The sequence below is a fragment of the Acomys russatus genome, chromosome 4 (genome assembly GCF_903995435.1).
Source record: "Acomys russatus chromosome 4, mAcoRus1.1, whole genome shotgun sequence".
NCBI classification, from domain to species: Eukaryota; Metazoa; Chordata; class Mammalia; order Rodentia; family Muridae; genus Acomys; species Acomys russatus.
Window position 1 is genome coordinate 54,882,244 of NC_067140.1, and position 21,310 is coordinate 54,903,553.

The following is a 21,310-nucleotide window of genomic DNA, read 5'->3' on the forward strand; positions in this document are numbered from 1 at the left end:
GGAGAACAAAGGCCAGCCTAAGGCAGGAGATCCCGGGTTGAGGTTCTTTGGTAGGCCGTAGGAAGGAGGAAAATAAATAAACTACATAAATTCAGGAAAGAAAATGACAATGAACTCCTCAAGGGATCCACCTGACAGTGGTGGCCTGCCTGGTAGGAAGTGCCAGAACCAGACTCAGAAAAAAAAAAAAAAAAGGGTGAACCAGGTTCAGAGTAGGAGAGAGAGAGCTCCTGAGAGGCTACAGTCTCTTCTCACCACCAGGAATAGTCCCCCAACATTTGATCAGGGAAGGGTGTGTGGGGAGGGGGGGGAGGGACAACTGAGGAAGCTTTCCCGCAGCTACCTATTCCCATGTGCAGGAGGTGAGGGCAAGGGCCTTTGCTGCCATTCCGGAAATAGTCATCTCCAGAGAGCTCTGAGGCAATGCTAGGCTCTGCCTTAAGGAGTTGGCAGCACTCTGTACTCGTGGCAGGCCTGAGAGATGGCCTGGAAGCCTGTGTTAGGAACCACATCAAGGTAGGAGGACTTGGCTTTGGTTCTGCTGGAACCACACCAATAAGAGCCAAGCGTCCAAGGAAGGAAACTGAGCTCCGAGCAGAAGGCCGCTAGTTAGTTGTACACTGGGAAAGGCAGAGGGGAGACCAGAACCCAATTTCCTCTCTCTTGGTCCAGACAACTTTACCTTCAGCGAGTACATGACACTCACTATAGGTGAGATGGACAAAAGAGGCCAGCTTAGAAAAGACTCAGGTTCCAGGTGAGCTCTTGCCCTAATGGTCTCTTATTCCTGCCCTTTTCCGGCTGAGAAGGGGGCTGCAGCATCCGAGGGAGCCCCAGGCTCCCACAGCCCCTCCCAAGTATTAGGGTTCTTTTCTCGCGGAGAATGGGACCATGTTGCAGAGAAGGATGTGAGTAGCCTTGCTAAAATGTCCAAGTGAGATGCTGGCATCAGAGGCGGCTCTCCTGGGTGTCTGCCTTGCTCACAAGTGGTTCCTGTGGACACAGTACCTTGGAGGCCTCGCAGGGCCTCTCAGGCTTGTCCTCTGCCTCAGACGGGAAGCAAGCCTTGAAGCAGGCCCTCACTGACTCCTTTACTTCTGTCTCCAGGTCCTTCATCTTGGCCTCATACTCGGCCAGCGCCTTCTCCTGGAACTATAGGGACAGCAGGGACCACCACCAGGGTCAGGAAGGACCCCAGTGCACCCCGGACTATTGAATACTAAGATGCCCAATCTATTCACGACTCCCAAGAGACTGGGGTAGGGGATAAGGATAGTAGGGCCCATCAGAGAGCCCTCCAGGAGAAAGATCAAGCAAAGAAATCTACCTTGGGACACTCTGCGAACTGCCTGTGACCCACTGGTGAGGAGTGAGGGACCCCTTCCCTGACGGCTTGCCTGGGGCTGCTGGGGCTGAGCCCCTTTAGCTCCCACTTATCCCCACTGGGCCCAGGACAGAGATCTTCTCACCTGCTTTTCCATCACCCGGATCTGCTCCAGGCAGGCTGTCTGCTTCTCTTCCAGCTTCTCCTGGTGACGCTCCAGAGTCTCTGTCATCTGGGTAGGGGGTGGGAGGCAGAGACTCAGATGGGACAGGCAAGCACACCATAGGGGTGGAATCCAGCTCTAATCTCAGCCAGCCTTGAGACTCGGGGCCACACTCCTTAATCTCTGGGCAAAAAAAAATTTTTTTTTGCATTGTGTAAAATGGGGTAATAGTACTTGGAATCATGATGGCTCACAGGAAGCACTTGCCATCGTGCCCAACAAAAGGGCAAGCCACAGTAGGTGGAAGGCCTGTTACTGTGGTCAGCAATGGCCAGGGAAGGAGCCATAGGTCCATGCTCAGCAGGGCTTTCCTTCCTCTTTCCATTCCATGGCACCCCAGGACGTCTTCCCCACCCATTCTGTCCAATCCCGTTCTTCCATGACTTGCTAACTCATGTTTCCCAGGCAGGCCAGAATCTCAGGATACTTCCTCCCATTCCTAGCTTCATGGACACTTCTGGAAAGCTTGCAATAAGGGCTCAAAGGAAGGACACCGACATACCCACACATACCAACACATACCCATAGCGAGAGTCTTTGGGAAGGACACAGTCCTGCATACCTGCTTGACAGCCTGTACTACTTCCTGGATGTGGGAGTTGTTAATTTCTCTCTTGAGCCTGTTGATGTAATTGGAGTTTTATAAAGGGGCCCTCGTTGTGGTGGGGGGGGGGGCAGAGTCAACAAATCAATCCTAAGGCTTTGACAAACAAGGACTCCATCACTGAAGCTGGAAGGAGCTGAAAGACCAACGTGGACGATGCCAAAAGGAGCATTGGGAGCCCCGGGACCCACTTCCTCACTAAAACACACTGACTTAAAGGCATCGCGGGTGGACACAGGTGGAAAACACAGACACCTAAGTGGGCAGGCTCTTTGTGCGTGGATTTCCCCTCCACTGTTCCTAACCCTGAAGCAACGTTGGCACCTTTGTTTTGCTCAAGAGAGACACAGCAATGGAACCAACTTGTTAAGGGCCAAGACAGAGACAGATCCGTGGGAAGCAAGTTAGGATCCCTTGTGGGTAACCCTCTTCCAGCTGGAGTCAGGGTCTGCTCAGCTGGGCCTCCCCTTCACAGGTTTACCTCTCCTGGGCCACTTTGTCTGCGGTGACTTTGGTCATGGCTTGGATCCGTTCCAGCCTCTTGGCTTCCAGTTTTTTCTTCATCTCTTTGGTGTCACTGCGGGGAGACAGAGAGAGGAGATAATTCTGTGGGCAGCCGTCTTTGCCCGGAGGTAGGGACAGGCAGACAAGAAGACTTTACGTTTCTGAGGTCTCCTTGAATGTCTTGAGTTCAGCAGCCTGTTTCTCTCTGGCCAGCTCCATCATCTTGGCGATTTGCTGCAGAGGAGGGAGGACTAGCTTTAGCGAGAAGCCCTTGGCTGTGCATGAGTGGGGTTGGTGGCCTCCGCAGCTGCTGCTGTGTCCCACACCTCGGTCACGTGCTGCTCCTTGCGCTTGAGGACAGAGCGATACTGCTCCTCGCCTTGCTGCTGCAGCTCCTGCTCCAGCCTGTCTCTCAGCTCCCGCACGCGCAGGTCCGAGCCCTCGGGGAGCTCGCTCGTCGCCACGATGATGCTCTCCTCACAGGGCAGGGTCCTGCAGAGACCGTGTGGGAACAGGCCCTGAGCTAGCAGCCGCTACTCTCGGGAAAGGCCGAGCACTACTGTAGCCATTACCTCTTCTTGCGGGAGCCCTTGCCGGGGCGGAGCTTGCAGCCCGCTGCTGGGGTCCCGAGCTCCACCAGCTGTGCGACGCCACGATGCAGCAGCTCCTCCCAGCGCCGGGCTCCACGCCGCTCTAGCTCTCGAAGCTCCTTCTCATGTCTCCGCTGCAGCTTCAGCAGGCCCTTCAACTCCTGCAGCTCCTCCAAGCTTGCAGTCTGTGGTTCTACAGAGGCATGGTTGAAGCGCCGCCATGCCGCCCTGATCATCTTCCCTGACTTGCTGGCCCTTATAAGTCCCAGGCCTTCCCGGCCCCCAGACCCACCCTCCCAGACCCTGTCCCAAGATCGCAGGTCTCTGAAGGACTTACCAGCCACTTCTTTTGTGGCTTCCTCCTTGGCCTTGGTCCCAGGTGCTGTAAGAGCACAGGGTTGGACTGTCAGGTACCTTGGAGGCACCTCAGTTTGGTTCCTACAGGGGTGTGTTTTAAACCCTCTGCAACTACCCCTTTCAGACGCAGATCTTCCCTCTCCAGATGAAAAGGCTAGTCACTGGGGTACTATGGATGTGGTGGGAGAGGTGCAGAGCCATCCACTAGGCGGATGGACGCAGAACTACCTACCTGTTGGCCCGTTGCTTGCTGGGACTAATGCTCCATTGGACTGGCTGGCAACAGGAATCCCAGATGAGGAGGGCTTCTGTGTGAAGATGGCCTGTTAGAAAGGCGGCTCAAACACCCTTTCTCTCCCCCCTCCCCCCGAGTAGGGGACTCTGCCCCGATCCCCTCATTCCTTCTGGAGGGTTCTGGCAGTGGTCCAGGCAACACAGACCTCAGGCAGACTTCCCATCACCTCCTTAATCTTCAGAGACTTCTTATCATGGGCACTGAAGTACTTGATGGGGTTGGCAAGAGCCACCGTAAGATCTGGGGAGCACAGGACAAGGCCAGCCTAGAACATATGGAGTGGCGAAGGATCCCTCCTCCCACCCTTTCTTATTCCACTTTCAGATACTGGCTTAGTGACGGGGATGAACGGTGTGGAGCCCCTGGCACGCCGCAGGTCTTCCTACCTGCCCACGTGTCAGGTACGTAGTCCTTCGTCTCCAGGAAGACAAAGAGTGCAGGCATGGTAAGAGGCATGTTACTCTCACTGCGCAGACACAGGTGGTGGTATCCTACGGAACATGGTGAGGTGGATGGTGGGCCAGTGCCCGTTCCTGCAGGGCACTGCACACAAACAGGCACCTAGGACTTCCGGCTTCAGTGAAAGGCCAGGCTTATAAGTCTAATGGTGTGTGCATCCCTACTGTGTGACTTTGGGCAGGTTTTGCTTAACCCTGAGTCTCTCCTCATCAATCTGCCGCGCACGCCTGTGTGTTTATTATGAGACTGTATTATAAGCTCTTCACACGTTTTTTGTTTTTTGTTTGTTTGTTTTTGTTTTTTGAGACAAGGTTTCCCTGTGTTAGCCTTGGCTGTCCTGGACTCGCTTTGTAGAGCAGGCTGACCTGGATCTCACAGTGGTCCGCCTGCCTCTGCCTCCCAAGTGCTGGGATTAAAGAAAGGCGTGCACCGCCACACCCGGCCCTTCACACATTTTTATTACATCTGTATTTATTTACTCTGCTTGCACATGCATGCCCACACAGAGGCCAGAGGCCAGCTTGTGGGAACTGGTTCTCTCCCTTCACCATGTGGTGTCTAGGGTCAAACTCAGATCATTAGGCTTAGCAGCAAGTGTCCCTAGCCGCGGGAGCCATCACACCAGCTCCTCTCACACATTCTAAGTGCCCAGGGATGCCAGCTGCTCAGGAATATGTAACAGTGACTCCAGAAGATCCTGGGCATTCTGTTAGGTGGGCAGAGTTCCCACCAGCCAGGTTCCTGGCGAAAGTCTATTCCTGTTCCACTCTTAGACAAGCTGATACCACGAGGGCGCTGAGGCCTCAGAGATGCTGCCTGAGGGCCCCCCATACCACCCACCTCACAGGATTCTGGTCCTGGTCTCAAACTCTCTGCAAGTAGTTAAGTTCCTTACCAGAACTTAAGGCATTGACGGGAATGATTCGGTGCCCGAGGAACCTGCCACCTTCTTCCATCACAGCTATCCTGAGGGAGGCCAGCTCAGGCATCAAGATCTAGGGGTAGTGCAGGGCAGGAGAGTCTGAGAAGCAAGACAGGGAGAAGCCAAGCCCCCCTGGCCCCCTCCCCCGACTTCAGAAGTCTCTCTCAGCGCCAGAATGAAAGCCTGGCAAACATAACTGGATTGGGTGAGGATAGGCAGAAGCAATGCCCTATGGCACATACAGGCAGCTTACAGCTTGTGCCAGGCGAAGGGCTAGATGTGCTGCTGCAGCACAGCACAGTGAGCCCATGCAAAGTGCCCTCGGGCAGCTTTGCCAACCCAAAGAGCCGAGGAACCCCATTATCCCCTCACTCTGGGCTGGGAGTTCATGTTTCCATCCCTAATCCTAATGTGTACAAGCTCCGCCCACCCCCCACCCCCAAATCTCTCACACATACAGACGCAAACCTTGAGAACTTTTAGTTTGGGGCTTCAGAAAGTCAGAAAGGCAAGGCATACAGGGGCAGAGAAAGGAGGGTGGTAGGGCAGAGAGTTCCTCTCTCATTGTTACCTCTGATCTGTAAGCAAAGGCCAAGAACTAGGAACAGATCCCCCAGTGTCAGCCCCATCCCCAGCACCTTCTCAAAGACAAAGGGATCCTCTTTCCAGACAGGATTGATGGAGTTAGCCGTGGGTGACAGCTTGGTGCGATAACGTCTCTTGGGGTCCCCTGGCAGGCCGAACAGCTCCACTTCCACATAGGTGCGCACACTGCGCTCTGACAGGAACTGCCCAGAGATCACCTAAGGATGAGAACCCAGGGGAGGCTAGCATTAGATAGCCCACTCAGTTTGGTTCCTCAGCCCCTGGGGCCTCTGTCCACATAAGGCTAAGTATCTACTGTGAGTATTGTGAGGATCCCCTTTCAGCATTGGCCATCAAATAGATTGTGTGGCTCAAGATTTACAGCTAAGCTCTAAAGACCTGGGTGCTTCCAGCACTCAGGAGATGGACAGGCCACCCACATTTCTCCTCAGACAAGAAGGGAGCAACAAACATTTCCCCCCTCCCCCTGGTCTGGAGCCTGTTCTCCTTCTGCCCTGCATGGCCCAATCTCTCTCTCCCCTCCCCCACTGGAGCCTCAGCCCTTCCCCTTCGTTTCCATGGGGACCAAGAGGCTGACTCCAGTGCTAAGGAGGAGGCAGTTTCCAAGGCAACTTGCTACCGTGTGTGTGTGTGTGTGTGTGTGTGTGTGTGTGTGTGTGTGTGTGTGTGTGTGCGTGCGCGCGCGCGCGCGCGCGCGCGCGCGCACACACACACAAACTGGCTGGGGCTGAAGTCTTCAGGATATCAGGGAAGGGGGTTGGGGTGGAGGGGTGGGCTTCTCAGCCTTCCTTCTCAAGAGCCCAGCCCTCCCAGCCACTTGTCAACCCTAGGCCTTGCCGTAACGGAAAGGGTGGTGGCTACCACCACATCAATGCGGTCCACCGAGAAGGGGTTGAATTGCTTGTCCAGCCTGCGCATGAACTCATGCTTGAGGAGGTAGCCACTCTGCCCGTTGAACTCAAACAGTGCCATGTTCTGCTGCATGGGCAGGTCTGGGGGGGGGGGGGAATAAGAGGCAATGCAATAAAGATGGCGGCGCAACCCGGATCTGTTCTGTCTCTTTTCAACACTTTCGAGCCTTTCTTGTCTTCAGAATGGGGAGGATTTCGGGTCCATTATGAAGGTGAGGATTTCTCATGTCTCATCCCAGGTCCGGGGGTACCTAGCCTTTCAGGAAGGGCCCTTAACCTAGAGTCAAGCAAGGAGCAATGGTATGCCCAAGCTGCAAACTCACAGTAGATCTGGGATACCTGGCACAGGTGTTACCAAAGACACCCAATCAGAGCAGCCGGAACCCATGCCACCTTTGGTGTCTTATATGTGCTCTGATATAAGAACAGCTGACTAGGCAAGAGGAAATGCTCACCTCCCTAGAGTGCTCACATACAAGAGCATGCTCCCAGAATTTACACAAACAACACACCCACTATGCATCAAAGACCCTCAAGGAGTGCTATGGATGGGACAGGCAAAGGCCCAGGGCAGGGTTCTGGGGTCTGGGAGTGCAGGGTCCAGATAAGGGATCTTAGGGTTTGGGAGTGCCCTTACCCATTGTCTGGAAATTGAGGGCAACCATCTGGCATCCAGCATTCCAGAACATCTGAGGCATGTAGTTGGAAGAGTCCATGCGCGTGCCCTTGGGGTACACGCGGCTCATCTGGCGTTTATTATAGCTGTTGCCGAGTATAGGATCTGGCCAAGGCTACTTGCACCTGTAAGACCCCAGGCCCTCCCCCGAGCCCCATCCCACAAGGGACCTTGCCTGGCAAAGCCTCAAGGATACTCCACAAACTGCATGGACGCCTTGGAGAGCAGCTCATAGGCCTTGAGCTCCGTGAAGGATGAGATGACATAACTTCTGTTCTTCTCTGTGCAAGGGTGAAAGGGAGGGAGGGTTCCACATCAGGCTGTCCTCTCTCTCAGCCCTGCCTGCCTTTTGAGGGCACCTTCCTCCTCCATAGAGAGATGCTTCCAACCCAGGATTCTGTTGAAGTCTGAGAGTGTAGCAGCCATATTTGAGAGGAACGTGTAGGATTAAATGTGCTGGGGCAAAGGGACCTTACGGTGGACGTGTGGGGGGATGGGGAGGGGTGGCGGGAACCTGCATCATGGTCATGAGGGCTGCATGCCATGCATGGGCATAGAGGCTGAGTCCAGGGAATCAGGAACAGGTGGTAAACATGCCCAGTGAGACACTAGCTGGGGCATGTAGTTGGAAGAGGCCATGTGTATGCCCCTTGGACACAGAAAGCTCCTACATTGTTTGTTATAGCATAGTGTATAGGTGCTGGCCAAGGCCATTTGCCCTGGAAAGTCCTTCTGCAAGCTCCCACCCCACCCCATCCCACCCCTGGCCCTTCTGCACCACTCTGGCTGATGAAACCTTAAGGATACCCAGGCAGTGATGTTTACTGGGAGCAAGGCACAGAGTGAGAGCTGTATGGTAACGGTGGTACCCCATGCCCTCTAAAACACATCCTGGGTATGCCCAGGTAGCAGATTGAGATATGGGGAGTCAGTGTTGCAGAGATCCAAGTACACAAGAGTGTTCAGAAAGGTGCCCATGTTTGGGGCGGGTGGGCACAAAGAGGGTAGGAAATGCACTCAAGTGCATCCTGAAAAGATCAGGGCAAATATCAGGGGGCTGCACAAAGAAGGAAGAATCCAGGAACTTTGCCTACCATTCCCTCATGGGAACTCTCTCCCCTTTCCCTCCCTTTCCCTTCCCCCTTCTCTCTCCAGGGTCTTTCTATGTAGACTCATGGCTGTTCTGGAGTTCACTGTGTAGACCAAGCTAGCCTTTAATTCACAGAGATCTGCCTGCCTCTGGCTCTGAGTGCTGGGATTAAAGGGGTGCTCTCCCAGGAACCCTTACCTCGAGGACTGGGTTCCTAGACTTGGGGCAACCCTCGACATAGTTCAGGCCTGGGCACTACAAAACGTTAGGAAACTGCAGACGCCTCAGACAGGCCTGGCTGAGGTGGCCTGTCACTGACACACTCCAGAACATTCCGTTTGCTGCCAAGTTCTTCAGTGCTAGGAGCCACAGCCACTTAAACAAGCCCTTTGCCTGACTCCTAAGCTGGGTATTTATAGACAAGGCCCTTAGTCTGAGGAGGGGAGCACGTCCCCCCTCTTTTCATCCCACTCACCAGGTCACTCTTGACTGAGGTCAGCCTGCTCCTGAATGGAGCCTGACCTCTCTCCCCGACCCCACCCTGTACTAACGTACATACGTGCAGAGAACTCGAAGGAGATAAACTTGGTGGGCTGGATGTAATTGACAAGGCTGGACATTTCCTCATAAGCTGTCACCTCCAGGCCTGCTGTGCCCTAGAGACCAAGAGGGGAGAGTGGAGAGAGGAGCAGCATAGAGCCCAGACTGTACCCACCTGGAGCGTACCACAGGGGGGATGGCAGGAGGACTGTCTCCACACACCTCATCTGACTGCATCTTCTTTATTTCTTCTTCATCCAAGTTTCCTGACTCCTCCTCTTCCTCCTCTTCCACCACTACCTCCTCCACCTCAGCCCGGTCTTCAGCGGTCCACACTGCCACACACAGTTTTGTGAGCCCTGGTTCTCCCCAAATCCCATCCCACTGTTGTTACTCACTCACCTCCTGTGTCCTCTTCTACAGGGACACTAGATGGGCAGCTGTCCTCCGCCACCCCACCAGGCTTCTTGCTAGGGGACGCTGGCCTAGAAAACTGGTTCTTTTTATTCTTAATGAGGATCTTGCCCCGGAGATCCTCAGGGCTGGGCAAAGAGACGCCGGGCTTCAGCTGTAGACAGGGAAGAGGTGAGCACCATGGCCTTGCGTGTTGTGTGTCCCGCTGGTGTGGGCCTCTGTCTGTCGCCTCACCTCCCACCATTGGCCCTTGTGTCTTGAATTCTCACTTGACCAAGATCACCTGTTCCTTGGCAGTGATGTCTCTCTCACCCATCCCTTCTGACTAGATTGTCCTTTTCACATACTCACCAAGTCTCTGTCACCTCCCAGATTTCACCTTAGCCATCACACCCCTCCAGAAAGCCTTCCCTGATCCTCTGGCTCCTGAGCACTGCCTCGCAACGCTACTGCTGGCTGCAAATGGCCTGGATGCGTGCGTGTCTGTCTCCTCATGAGGAGAGTCAGAGACCTGGGGCAGCATCTATGGGGTTTGAGTTTGTTTTTGTTTTTGTTTTGTTTTGTTTGTCTTAGACAGGGTCTCAGTATGCAGCCCAGGCTGGCATGAAACTTGAGGTCTTCGTGCCACAGCCTGTCAAATGCTGGGATTATAGATAAGTGCCACCATGCTTAGTGCTCCATCAAGTTTCTGTCACTAGTAGACCCTAATGGTAGGTGACAAGATCCAAGACTCACAACCAACCAGGTAAACTCAAGCATCTCTGCCTTCCTAACCTGGTGCCTGCCACTTCACCCCAGGTCCAGACGCCCCACAAGACTGTGCACTCACAGGAAAATTTTCCAGGGGTTCTGTGAGCAAGGTTTCTCCAAACATGGTCCTGCAGTACTCAGCCATCTTAGCCTGTTGGCGGGGCCTGTCAGCAGGAAGCAAAAGTACAGGTAGGAGTTCGTTGCTTAGCACCAACCTCTTGCCCATCTTTTGTGCTCTGAGGGCCCAGGAATTGGATGAGGTAGGAACAGAGCAGGGAGGAGCTGAGGTCCCAAGGAGGCGGTATTAAGATGAGAGCACTAAGCGCATGGATGTCTAAAGGCACTGAGGCAAGAGGCTGGGGTGCAGGTAGAGAATGGGGCTGGCTAGGCCAGGATACGCACGAGTCCACATGGTTTTCAAATGACAGGATGACGGGGTAGGGGGAGGTCTTAAAGGCACTCTCCGCAATGGCTTCGATGGCTTCCTAGAGAAGCAAGGCGCTCTGTAGAGAGGGCAGCCCCTCCCCACTACTTAGTCTCAGCACGCACATAAAACTACACAGCCTCTCAACAGCTTGAGGCATTCCAGATATTTCTCCCCTTCCACTTCACTCCCCTGACCTCGGAAAACTTCTCCTCAGGCTCTTCCTGATGGGCCACTGTGATCAGCTTCCATACCCCCTCAGACCCACCTTGAACAAGATATCTGTGGTCATGGTGAAGCCATGGGTGATAATGGGCTCCTCGTCAGGGGGTTTCCCCTTCCAACAGTCCAGCTCCACACAACGGCAGCCAGACAGCAGCACCTGGCGGTACATCTCGGCCGAGGACAGGCCTGAAAACTGGCCGGCTGAACCAGCAAAGAGAAGGGGCAGGGGGTGTCATTCACTACCTCCTGGTTTGTCCTGTTGGCAGGGCAAGTGGGAGCGGAGAAGCATCTGTGGTTTCCAGGACCCACCTGTCAGGTAGGTGTTGTGGGATGAGTTGATGAAGTAGTGATTCAGAGGTTGCGTCATGTCATGGTGGAGCAGCAGTGCATTGTGGGCCAGCACACTGTTCTCTGGTCCACAGAGAAACCAGACCATGCCCTCTGGTGACAGCTGGCCTGCACGACAGTAGATAGCAAGAGGTCATGGCTGCTGCAGCTCAGCTCCTAGGCTGGGACTGGACTACAGGAAGTAGTCCTCACCCCTCTGCACGTTGATGCCGCTGGGCTCGTACTTGTCGATCAAGGCCTGCACCTGCTCAGGCCGGGCTGGCGGGAAGAGCAAGGAGTTGAGTCGGGAGTCTCGCTGCTTCTGATTGATGAATTTGGTCAAGTGGTCCTTGGTCATGTAGGGTTTGGCTTTAGCGTGGCTGCAGGCACAGGTGCACGTCCTTAGATCCTGGGGGCTTGGACTGTACCAAGCCTGAACCATCTTGTGATTCCCGAAAGGGTGGGTGGAAGGAAGGAAGTACTGCCCTCACCACCACCACTCCATGCCCAGCCCAAGGAACTCACTAAGAAGTGAAGATCTCATCAATTTCTGGCCGAGGACAGAGGCTCATGAGGAAGCTCTTGTACACAGATTCCGGGAAGTCCTCGGGGTTGATAGCATCACTCTGGAAGAACCATTGCCTTGTTACCCTTTATCTCACCTGCTCAGGGTTGGGACTCACCACGACCCGCACCGGGCTCTGGGGAAGGGGGCCTGGTCTGAGAAGTTTTTTGAGGCAGATGGGTGTGGCAGATGCATGGGCACACACATCTCAAGGTGCTTGAGATCTGGCTGCAGCCCGTTAGCTGGCTCACTTTGACGATGATTTTGGATAGTGGCTAGTTCCATAGCTGGAGCAGGATTGGGACTAAGTAAGCGTGAGTGGAGTAAAGAGGATGGGATGTCATAAGCAAGAGGCGCTGCTTGCCTGCCAGGGTGCTGGGCTTAGGGCAAACTTTCTAAAGAAACGGTTTGAACGAGACAATATGCGCCTAACAGTAGACAGTAGAGCCCTGGAATATGAGAGGTAAAGCCTGACAGAACTGGAGGGAGAAACAAGATGATTCAACATAGCAAGCATTCGTCCCAGTGTGGCATAGACCCTATCACCAAACACACATATAGAGAGAGAGATAGATGAGCGATATACAGATAAGAGAGAGAGAAGAGAGAGAGAGAAGACGAGAGAGAGAGAGAGAAGAGAGAGAGAGAGAGACAGATATATAGATAGAGAGAGATATCTAGAGAGAGAGAGAGAGAGAGAGAGAGAGAGAGAGAGAGAAATCAGAGTTCGTGGTGGTGGGGCATGCCTTTAATCCCAGCACTCAAGAGGCAGAGGCAGGTGGATCTCTGTGAGTTTGAGGCCACCTTGGTCTACAAAGGGAGTTCCAGGACAGCCAAAGCTACACAGAGAAATTCTGACTTAAAAACCAGCCAACCAACCAACCAACAACCACAAGATGTGTACTTATAAGGACTAAGGACACTACCAAGAAACAGAAGGCTAGCCTGAGCTAAGGAAGAAAGGAAGGGAGGGAAAGAAGGATAGACAATTCACAAAATGCGATAAAATATTTAGAAATTATCTGTTAAGTGATAATTCACCAACAAAAAGATAAGCCAAAGGCTGGGGAGATGGCTTAGCTGCTCAAGTGCCTGCTGTGAAAGTGTGCGGACCTGAGTTCAGATCCCTAGCACGCACAGAAATGCTTGTCTAAGTGGAGTGTGTGTCTGTAGCCCCAGTGTTAGGAGTGGACAGAGATAATAAGACCCCTGAAGCTCATTAACTGCCACCCTAGCCAACCATGAGCTCCATCCAGGGTCCCTGAAAACTCTTCAAAAAATGAGATGGAAGCTGGAGAGTTGGCTTAGCAGTTAAGAGCCAATATTGATCTAGCAGAGGATCTAAGTTCGATTCCCAACACCCACATCAGACAGCTCACAACTGCCTGCGATTCCAGGTCTAAGGGGATCTGATGGCTCTGGCCTCTGAGGACACCAGCACACACACACACACACACACACACACACACACACACACACACACACACACACTCACACACACAATTTAGAAAATAAATAAGCCTTTAAAAATAAAATAAAGAGTGACTGAGGAACCCCTGCTATCAATATCTGGCCTCCACACGTGTACAAACTCATGCACACAAACACATATATAAACCACAAATGCGCCTGCACACAGAAAATTCAAATGAAAGATAATGAATCTGAAATGTTGTTTCTACAAAGGAGATATAGAAATGATCAATGAGTGCAGAAAAAACCCTCACTACCATTCTTTACCAAGCAAATACAAATTAAAATCATGACAAGAAGCCATTTTGTTCCCACTAGGATAGCATAAACAAAAGACAGGCAGTGACCGTGTTGGTGTAGGAACATTGCAGCACTTGTGCAATGCTAGCAGGAGGGTAAAACGGTGTAGCCACTCTAGATAGTAGTTTGTCAGTTCATCAAAATGGTAAACACAGAGTCACCATATAACTGAACAATCTCACCTGGATGTATATATCCAAGAAGACTGACAGCAAAATCATGGCCAAGTGCTTACAGAAGCATCATTTATAATACTCAAAGAGTGGAAGGAAACCATGGGACTTCAATTTTTTTAAAAAGCACTGATGCTACCACATGGATGAATCTAGAAAACATTATAAAGTTCAACATCAAAGACCACAGATCGTATGAGTCCCTTCACATAAAATGCCCAGAATAGGTGAATCAACAGAAATAGAAAAGGAAAGTGGATAGACAGTATGCAGGGAGCCTCTGCTTTTCATTTCATTCCTCCAGAAAACAAAAAGGCTAAATGCCATCACACCGGAAGAGCAGCATGAGTCTGAGGCAGGAGGCAAGAGTCTGAGGCAGGAGGCAAGAGTCTGAGTCAGGAGGCAAGGGTCTGAGCAGGAGAGCATGGCCTGTGCTCCCCGAGGCCAGCTTTGCCTCTGAAGCTGCTCAGTGGCTTCCACTGGGACGCAAGGGCAGCAGAACACTAAGGAGGACCCAGCTAGGGATGAGAGCTCAGGAGAGAAGCCGCTGAGCAGTGTGAACTGTGAGGACCACACTAGGAGCGCAGTCCACCTTCTCCACGCCTCATCCTTGGATCCAGTGTAACTGGCTGACTTGGGTCACCAGTGCTATAGAAGCTGAGCCTATGGGGGAGTATTCTTCCTGTGGTCCATAAGGACAAGTGCTCAGAGCCTTAGTTTTACTCATTTCTACTGTTCTAAATTCTTCCCAGGGGAAATACTTCGTGGAGTGAGGCTTGTAATTACACAAGGTCACTGGCCAAGGCAGACAAAGGCTTTAGACCAACACCGCCCCCCAAGCCAGGCTTGAACCTTGGCTCTGGGCCGTATCTACCTAGAGAGTTCTTTTTTTGGTAAATCACATAAGACATCTCATGGGGTGACTCTGCTTCTGATTTGTAATTAAAAATTAATCGCTTAATTAAAAAGAAGCGGAAATGTGTTTTTGAAATGAGCTGAAATCCGTGCCCTGGCAGCTTTCACCCTCGCCCCAGTACCCTGCAGAACTAGTCCTTTCCTGGAGTTGTCAGGTCCCCGCTGACCCAATCTTGCTTCCCAGCAATGAAAACACCCAACTCCTATTTCCAAGGCCTTCCCGAGATAGGAAGGCCTGACTTGTCTGCTGCTGTCTCCCTTCCCTGTCCCCAACACTGCCTCCAACACTACTGGGTGTAGGCCTTCCCACTTTGAAACCAGTACTGCGCCCCCTTGGCCTGGCCCTACCTTTATGACTAGTGTCAGTGACCAGAGGCTCTGGGCCACTTGGCTTTGGGAGTTATTGACAGGATAGCAATGTCACTCTCTGGTGGGAGTGAGAATTAGGAAACTTGATGGGGGGGGGCAAGGTGGAGGGGGGCCGGGGGGTGGAGAATGACTCACCTTGCCTTTCGCAAGGTGACAAGCACTGAGGGCAGCTTCTACACGTTTGCGGTCGGCTGGAAACATCTGGAAAAAACTGAGGAAGCAGAGAAAGGTACCAGGCAGTAATAGACAGGAGGGAAGGCTTGGGGAGCTGAGTGGCAGCTAGGGGAGAACTCAAGAGACTCACTTCCCCAGCACTCGGGAGGCAGAGGCAGGCAGATCTCTGAGTTCGAGGCCAGCCTGGTCTACAGAATGAGTTGCAGGACAGCCGGGACTACACAGAGAAACCTTGTCTTGGAAAACAAAACAAAATAAAAAGAGAAAGAGACTTACTTCTTCACAGGAATCTTCCCCTCGGGGTTGAGTTGTATTTTCAGCTTCACCAGGCTGGAGGGGTAGAAAGTCGCCCATCAGGCTAGGGGCTGGCAGCCCAACCCCTTGAGCTCAGGCTGGGGTAGGGGGATGGCAGGGGTGATTGGACAGGCGCTTACATCTTGTCTAGGAAAGTGCTCCGGGGAGCGTTGGCTGTCATCGGGTGTTTGGCGAGAGCCAGGACATCCTCTGCCCAATCCTGGAGAACACAGAGCCCAGAAGTGAGTTCCTTGGCCCAGGCCTGTGACCCTCAGGAAGGTCAGGCTGTCCCAAGCGTCAACACTGCACCCAGGTGTTGCCAATGTACCTTTCCCACGTTCTCTTTGTAAGAGACAAAGTTGTGGAAAGTGAGGTCCACCATGTCGGGGCCGGACACCACCGTGAACGTTTTCAGCAGGAAGTGGTTATCTGGAAAGTCCATGTTGAAGACCTCCCGGAGTTTCTGGCTCTGTAGAAAACAGCACAGGGTCAGAGGTGTGCTCTTTCAAGACAGGGTCTCTCTGTGTTAGCCTTGGCTGTCCTAGAGTTGCTTTGTAGACCAGGCTGGCTTTGAACTCACACCAATCCGCCTGCCTCTGCCTCCTGAGTGCTGGGATTAAAGGCAGAGGTGTGCTCTTAAGTCTTGCACAGCATATCTTTCCTATTTCTCCTCATTGGCCACGTAAACCGCAGGCCACTGGGGCAAAATGGCCATGGAACCTAGGAACTGTGGAACTCAGGCCTCAGCATTCCCCCCCCCCGGCCCCCCCACCGCCCCTGGCTCCAGCAACTGCTGAGGGAAGGGCAGGGAATAGGAAGAGTTTGGCTAAGGCAGCCAGACCTGGGAATCCTGGGAATTTTGAGGAGAGATTCTTAGCTGCCTAACTCAGGAAATCCTGCTTCCTACCGTCAATCGCTTCAATCTTCTCACCAGCTTTAGGCAAATGTAGGCAAAGCAGTTGCCAAGAAGTGGGGAGCGCGGGGTAGAAGAAACTTCTCATGCAGTGCGGCATACCTAAGGGCAGGACCTGGCTCCTCCTCCCATATTCCTGCCACCTTGGCTCACTCACAGGTGCTCAGTACCCGGGCTCAGAATACCGGCAAGCTGATCATCAGACAGCACACACTCCCTTCCTTGGCCTGAACTAGTATCTTGCTGCCTGGCAGCCCAAGACTCATTCACCGGGTTCCACAGTTAGGCTCCCCACCCCACCCCCCAGCCCCAGTAGAGATTCATTCCTTGCCCTGTGCAACTGATGGTGTTTCTGGAACCACTTACCTTGGGCATCTTGGCAAACTTCCCAAAGCGAGTGTCTCGGATGCTCGCGACGTCCAGAAACTCCATCTCCTGGTGGCAGTTCCCAGTAAGGAGCAGAGATGGGTGAGGGCAAAAAGATAAAGTGGAGGATGAAGAACACGGGGTGGAGAGAGCTGCTGCTGCTTCCCCTCAAACCCTGGCTTCTCTGGATGCTAAGACCATCTCAGAGTACATGGACCCCTCCCTTCCATTCCCAATCAACAGTGTCTCTCTTTAGATGGGACCCTCTTTACTCCTTGGCCCATTTCTTCCCCAGAATAAGAGCTGCAGCCTTCAGCCTGCCTTCTATCCTGAATCCCCTGGACCTGGAGCCATCAGTAGATCACTGGCCCTCAGCTCAGCAGCTTGTCTTTTCCCACCCTCTCCCAGAGATGCTAACTCAGGACCAGGTGGGCCCCAGGTAGTGATGGAATGAAGGGCCTGCATCTTCCCTCGCCTTCCCCATAGGCGAGACCCAGGGCTACTCTCCCAGGCCTTTCTCTACTCCCCTGCCTCCATGCCTCCATCCTATACCAGCAGGAGTCTAGCAGAGTTCATTGGATCAGCTTTAGCAGAGGACCTTACCTTACTCTGATAGGTCCAGTATAAGTAATAGCCCTTGGGATCCACACGTAGGATAACCGGGGAGGCTATTGAAGTTTCCTACAGAGAGAAAGGGTCAGCTGTCTGCTCTAAGATCTCAGGTCAACTTTCCTGGACCAGGCCAAGGATTCATACAGAGTCCGTCTCCTTCCTAGACATTAAAAGCCAGTTTTCCCTTTGTTCTCTGAGCTAATGGTGGGGTGGCCTTAAGGATGGGAGGCAAAATTGCTGGAGGAGAGGCACACTTTCTGGACCCCAAGCAATGCCTCTCTATCTTTCCATGTTCTTGGGGTCCTGGCTCCACCAAAGGATAGAACTAATATTTCTCTCTCTCTCTCTCTCTCTCTCTCTCTCTCTCTCTCTCTCTCTCTCCAAGATTCCTTGTTGCCATCCTGGAAAAGCTTGGTACGGTGGGAGCTGAGATCCCAAGCTCTGGTCTGTACAGTCAAGGCCCTGCACCATCCAGTGGCGGTCCTGCCTCTCAGAAGTCTTTCCGCCCAACTGTGAGCACTGCCTGTCCCCTTCCGTCAGGTTCCCTCCCATCTCCAAAGTGAAGTACTCCACCCTCCTCAGCCTGAACTGTCTCCAAAGGTGAGCCCACACCTCAGCACTTCAGGACAGGCTTTCCTGAAATGTGCTAATTTTAATACATGGAGTGCGTGGTCAGGCTTTGGTACACAGTTGTAGAAACACATCTGGGAAATCCCTATGAGATCAAGGATGAGGCAGAGAAGGGCGGGCGTCACTAGCTATTCCTTGAATGAAAGAGCAGACCCATCTTCTCAATTCATATTCCACTCACAGAGCACACAGGCCACCTTTTATTTTAATAGCTTTTGCATACACAAACAAGATATTATGACTGAAGTTTCCAACAACATATGATTATTGCTGCTGACACACCAGACCAAATACAGGATCCACCAGGGAAACAATACAATAAAGGTTCCTACATTAGAGGTGACTAGAGTTTGGAGGAAAGATTTTGTAAGAAATTGATTAGGTGGGGGGAAGGGAAGCTGTGTAGTGAGTTCTGGATTCTTTCCTCCTCACAGGAGGATCAGTGCTGGCTCTGTGACAACCTTGAGACAATTTGGTATGGGAACAGCTTAGACAGGGCTGGTCTCCAGCCTGGGAAAGCCAGAAAGTGTCAGGTGGGCTGCCTCTGAGGCACAGTTGCCCTTGTATGGGATGACCCTGAGTCCTCAGAACTTGTTGAGATGGCAAAGTTTGAGTACGCTGGGCCCAAGGGTGAGGGATGGGCGAAGGGCCCCACACTGCAGAGAGAGAAGGAAAAAAACTGGTAGCAGGGGGCCCAAAGAAGCAATTGTGAGCAAGAAGGGGGAGGTTTCAAGCCAGTGAGCCCCAATACAGGGACAAAGGTTTCCCCAGAACCATCAAACAGATCACCAGAGAAAGAAAAGGCTTTAAGTTCTGTGGGGCTTAGAAAGCCCAGGACAGCCATGGGCAGCATGTATTCAAAAGAGGCCCTCACCCCTTCCTGGGCCCTCCCCCTTAGAAGGACTTGGAAGAGAAAGAGATGAGAACCCCGCCATCAGCCTGCTCGAGGGAGCCTGCGGTTGCCCTCACCTCGTCCTGGAAGGAGGAGGGCAAAGTACGTTGCTGAAGCAAGGTTGGAATTTAGCTTCTAACTTGTTTCTAGAACAGGACTGGATTTTGCGGGGACCACTGGGCTATGGACCAAGAGTCATGTCGAGTCGCTTCTCACAGCGAGGAGAGTTTTTCCCTCTAAGTATGTTTTGAAGGGGCTGCGGGGGGGGGGGGCTAAAGAGAGCCAGGTTTGGTTATATCCTTGGCACTACAGTTACCATTATAGTCTGATATAGCTCTGTCATCTACTAACCCTGCCCAAAGCAACCCGAGAGTGGGCTCATAGGTCAGTGTGACAACGCTTGGGACATTCCTGCTTGTGCAAGTCAGGGTCCAGGGATCACACAGCGCTCTGGCTCAGGGAAAGAAATGGGTCAAGCAGACACACACAGATTGGGGGGAGAGAGAGAGAGAGAGAGAGAGAGAGAGAGAGAGAGAGAGAGAGAGAGAGAGAGAGAGAGAGCCACATAGTGTGTTCCTACCCATGGTGACCCACTGCCCACTCAGGTTACACACAGTTCCCGGAGGAAGTGAGAGAATCACTTCACTTTTCATTGTGAGTCACTCTCCTCCTTCCTTAGGCTCCTAAAACATACCACGTCACCACCACGCTAGCACCATGCCACACCAACGGAAACACTTCTAGGGAAGCAGAAAGCATTGCACGCCAGGGCTTCATTCCCACTGTTTGGGTAACCTGGTGCCTTAACCTAGCACAGCCCCAAAGGGTCTAGACTCAGAATCCCCTCATTGCACAGAGAAACCAAGGACTATGGCACAAGACAGTCCAGGCAGCTGAAGTAATAATTGCAGCTGACCTCTTAAATGTCACCTGTTGGAAACTCCAAGCCTTCCTGAGGCCAGTCTAGAGCTCCTTTAAGGAGCCTACCCCTCCGTGGACAGTCCTTGGTCTATTCTTCCTAGACCCAAAGACTCTGAGGCTAGCAGCAGTGTTTTCAGGGCCCAGAAGGACCAGAGACTCTTTAGGAAGGAGCAGGCTCAGCAGACTGGGGCACAATGTGCCTTTCCCTCCCCTGCAGACAGGTTGGCAGACAGGTAGTAGAAGCAAGTAGAAAGCTGCGCTGCACTGAGCTGAGCTGAGCCGCCAAGGGGAAGCAGAAGTCAGCAGGTTCCTTCCCAGACCCCAGAAACTTGAGCCTGGGCCGGCGCGCAGCCCTTTTGTGACTACCCATCACAGTAGTAGCTTGACAGAGAACATGGCTTCTCCAGGACAGGACACATCTTGTTCTACGGACTGGGGGTGGTGGAGCTGGTTATGGATCTTCTTACCAGAGCAAACTTGGGGCGCCTATGCTGAGATGGGGCCTTGGCTTGACCTCTTTTACTTATCTGGGGGGTGGGGGCAGGGGGCATGCAGTTCCCTACCGACACTTAAGTTACAAGAAACCTTCATCATCTTCAGGGATTTGAAAAGGGCAAATCGGGTCCAAACAGATTACCTTTTCTGATACTGACCTCCCCTGCACCCCCCTACACACACATGGCAGCCCACCTTCTTATTCCCAGACACAGAGCCTTCCCTACAGCAGCCAAGGACACCCACCCTCGCCCCAGACTTGTTTATCTAGACTGTTTGCCAGCTGCCTGGCCAAGCCACATAGGCGCCTGGGTGTTGGGAGACATAAACCAAACCTCCGCGTTCTGCAAAGCATTCAAACAGCCACCTCCACCACCCCCGTCCCTACTCACATCGTCCCATTTGATGAAGCGCTCCCCTTGGCTCAGATACGCCTTCACGTTAGGGGGCAACAGGACAGGGTTGAGCAGAGACATAATGTCAAGTGTCCCTCTTTGGAGATGTTGGGCAAATACCAGCGGACAGGAGGAGGGAAGGAAGGAGGGTGCACAGGAGGGGAAGCTAGGCTGAGCTCACATGCCACCCGCCCAGCACTGGTCCGGAAGTCGGGGTGTTCTTATAGCCTAGTGGGTGGCAGTGGCTGGACACAGGGCTCAAGAGCTTCAGGCAGGGCCCTGGTTGATCTGCCTTGTAAATGAGCCTCCTCCTTTGCCTGAAGTGGGGGGCTGCAATAGCTGTTTCTGCCCAGGGGGGCTGGCCTTCCCTCCTGGGAGTCTCTCCCCACCCCCTGCCTTAGCACTTCCTGCTCTGGGCTTCCTTCTCTGGGCGGCTGTGAACTGAGGGGCGGGTCATTGAGGTCTAGAAGTTCCCGGGGCCGGGGCCTCTGTTACAAGGATATATTCTCTGCTCAGATTTATCCCAGCGCTGGAAGAAAGTGATATGATGTGTTGGTGGACAGTAGGAGATGCCGCTCCTGA

General features: G+C 52.9%; 1 protein-coding gene across 1 annotated transcript; it reads right to left on the reverse strand.

Moving 5' to 3' along the window:
* Positions 1-653: 653 nt before the first annotated feature.
* Plcb2 (phospholipase C beta 2) lies at positions 654-21,105 on the reverse strand. Its single transcript, XM_051144379.1, has 32 exons — positions 20,726-21,105; positions 17,387-17,464; positions 16,784-16,852; positions 15,833-15,973; positions 15,645-15,724; positions 15,487-15,540; positions 15,172-15,247; positions 11,767-11,867; positions 11,455-11,621; positions 11,224-11,370; positions 10,958-11,115; positions 10,668-10,750; positions 10,345-10,429; positions 9,504-9,669; positions 9,324-9,436; positions 9,121-9,217; positions 7,668-7,752; positions 7,433-7,557; positions 6,722-6,876; positions 5,917-6,081; positions 5,252-5,351; positions 4,284-4,388; positions 4,043-4,137; positions 3,835-3,907; positions 3,583-3,627; positions 3,228-3,438; positions 2,982-3,147; positions 2,813-2,889; positions 2,633-2,728; positions 2,110-2,167; positions 1,470-1,556; positions 654-1,152 (listed from the first exon to the last, which is right to left on the reverse strand). The coding sequence occupies exons 1-32, from the start codon at positions 20,807-20,809 to the stop codon at positions 949-951; spliced, it is 3,546 nt and encodes a 1,181-aa protein (XP_051000336.1). The 5' UTR covers positions 20,810-21,105; the 3' UTR covers positions 654-948.
* Between the last annotated feature and the right edge of the window lie 205 nt (positions 21,106-21,310).

Excerpts from the sequence above, each read along its gene's own strand:
- Plcb2 (XM_051144379.1), bottom strand. The coding sequence starts at position 20,809 with ATGTCTCTGCTCAACCCTGTCCTGTTGCCCCCTAACGTGAAGGCGTAT. Across the intron at positions 11,116-11,223 it reads CCACAACACCTACCTGACAG|CCGGCCAGTTTTCAGGCCTG; the intron begins GTGGGTCCTGGA and ends TTGCTGGTTCAG. Across the intron at positions 9,218-9,323 it reads AGAAGATGCAGTCAGATGAG|GGCACAGCAGGCCTGGAGGT; the intron begins GTGTGTGGAGAC and ends CTTGGTCTCTAG.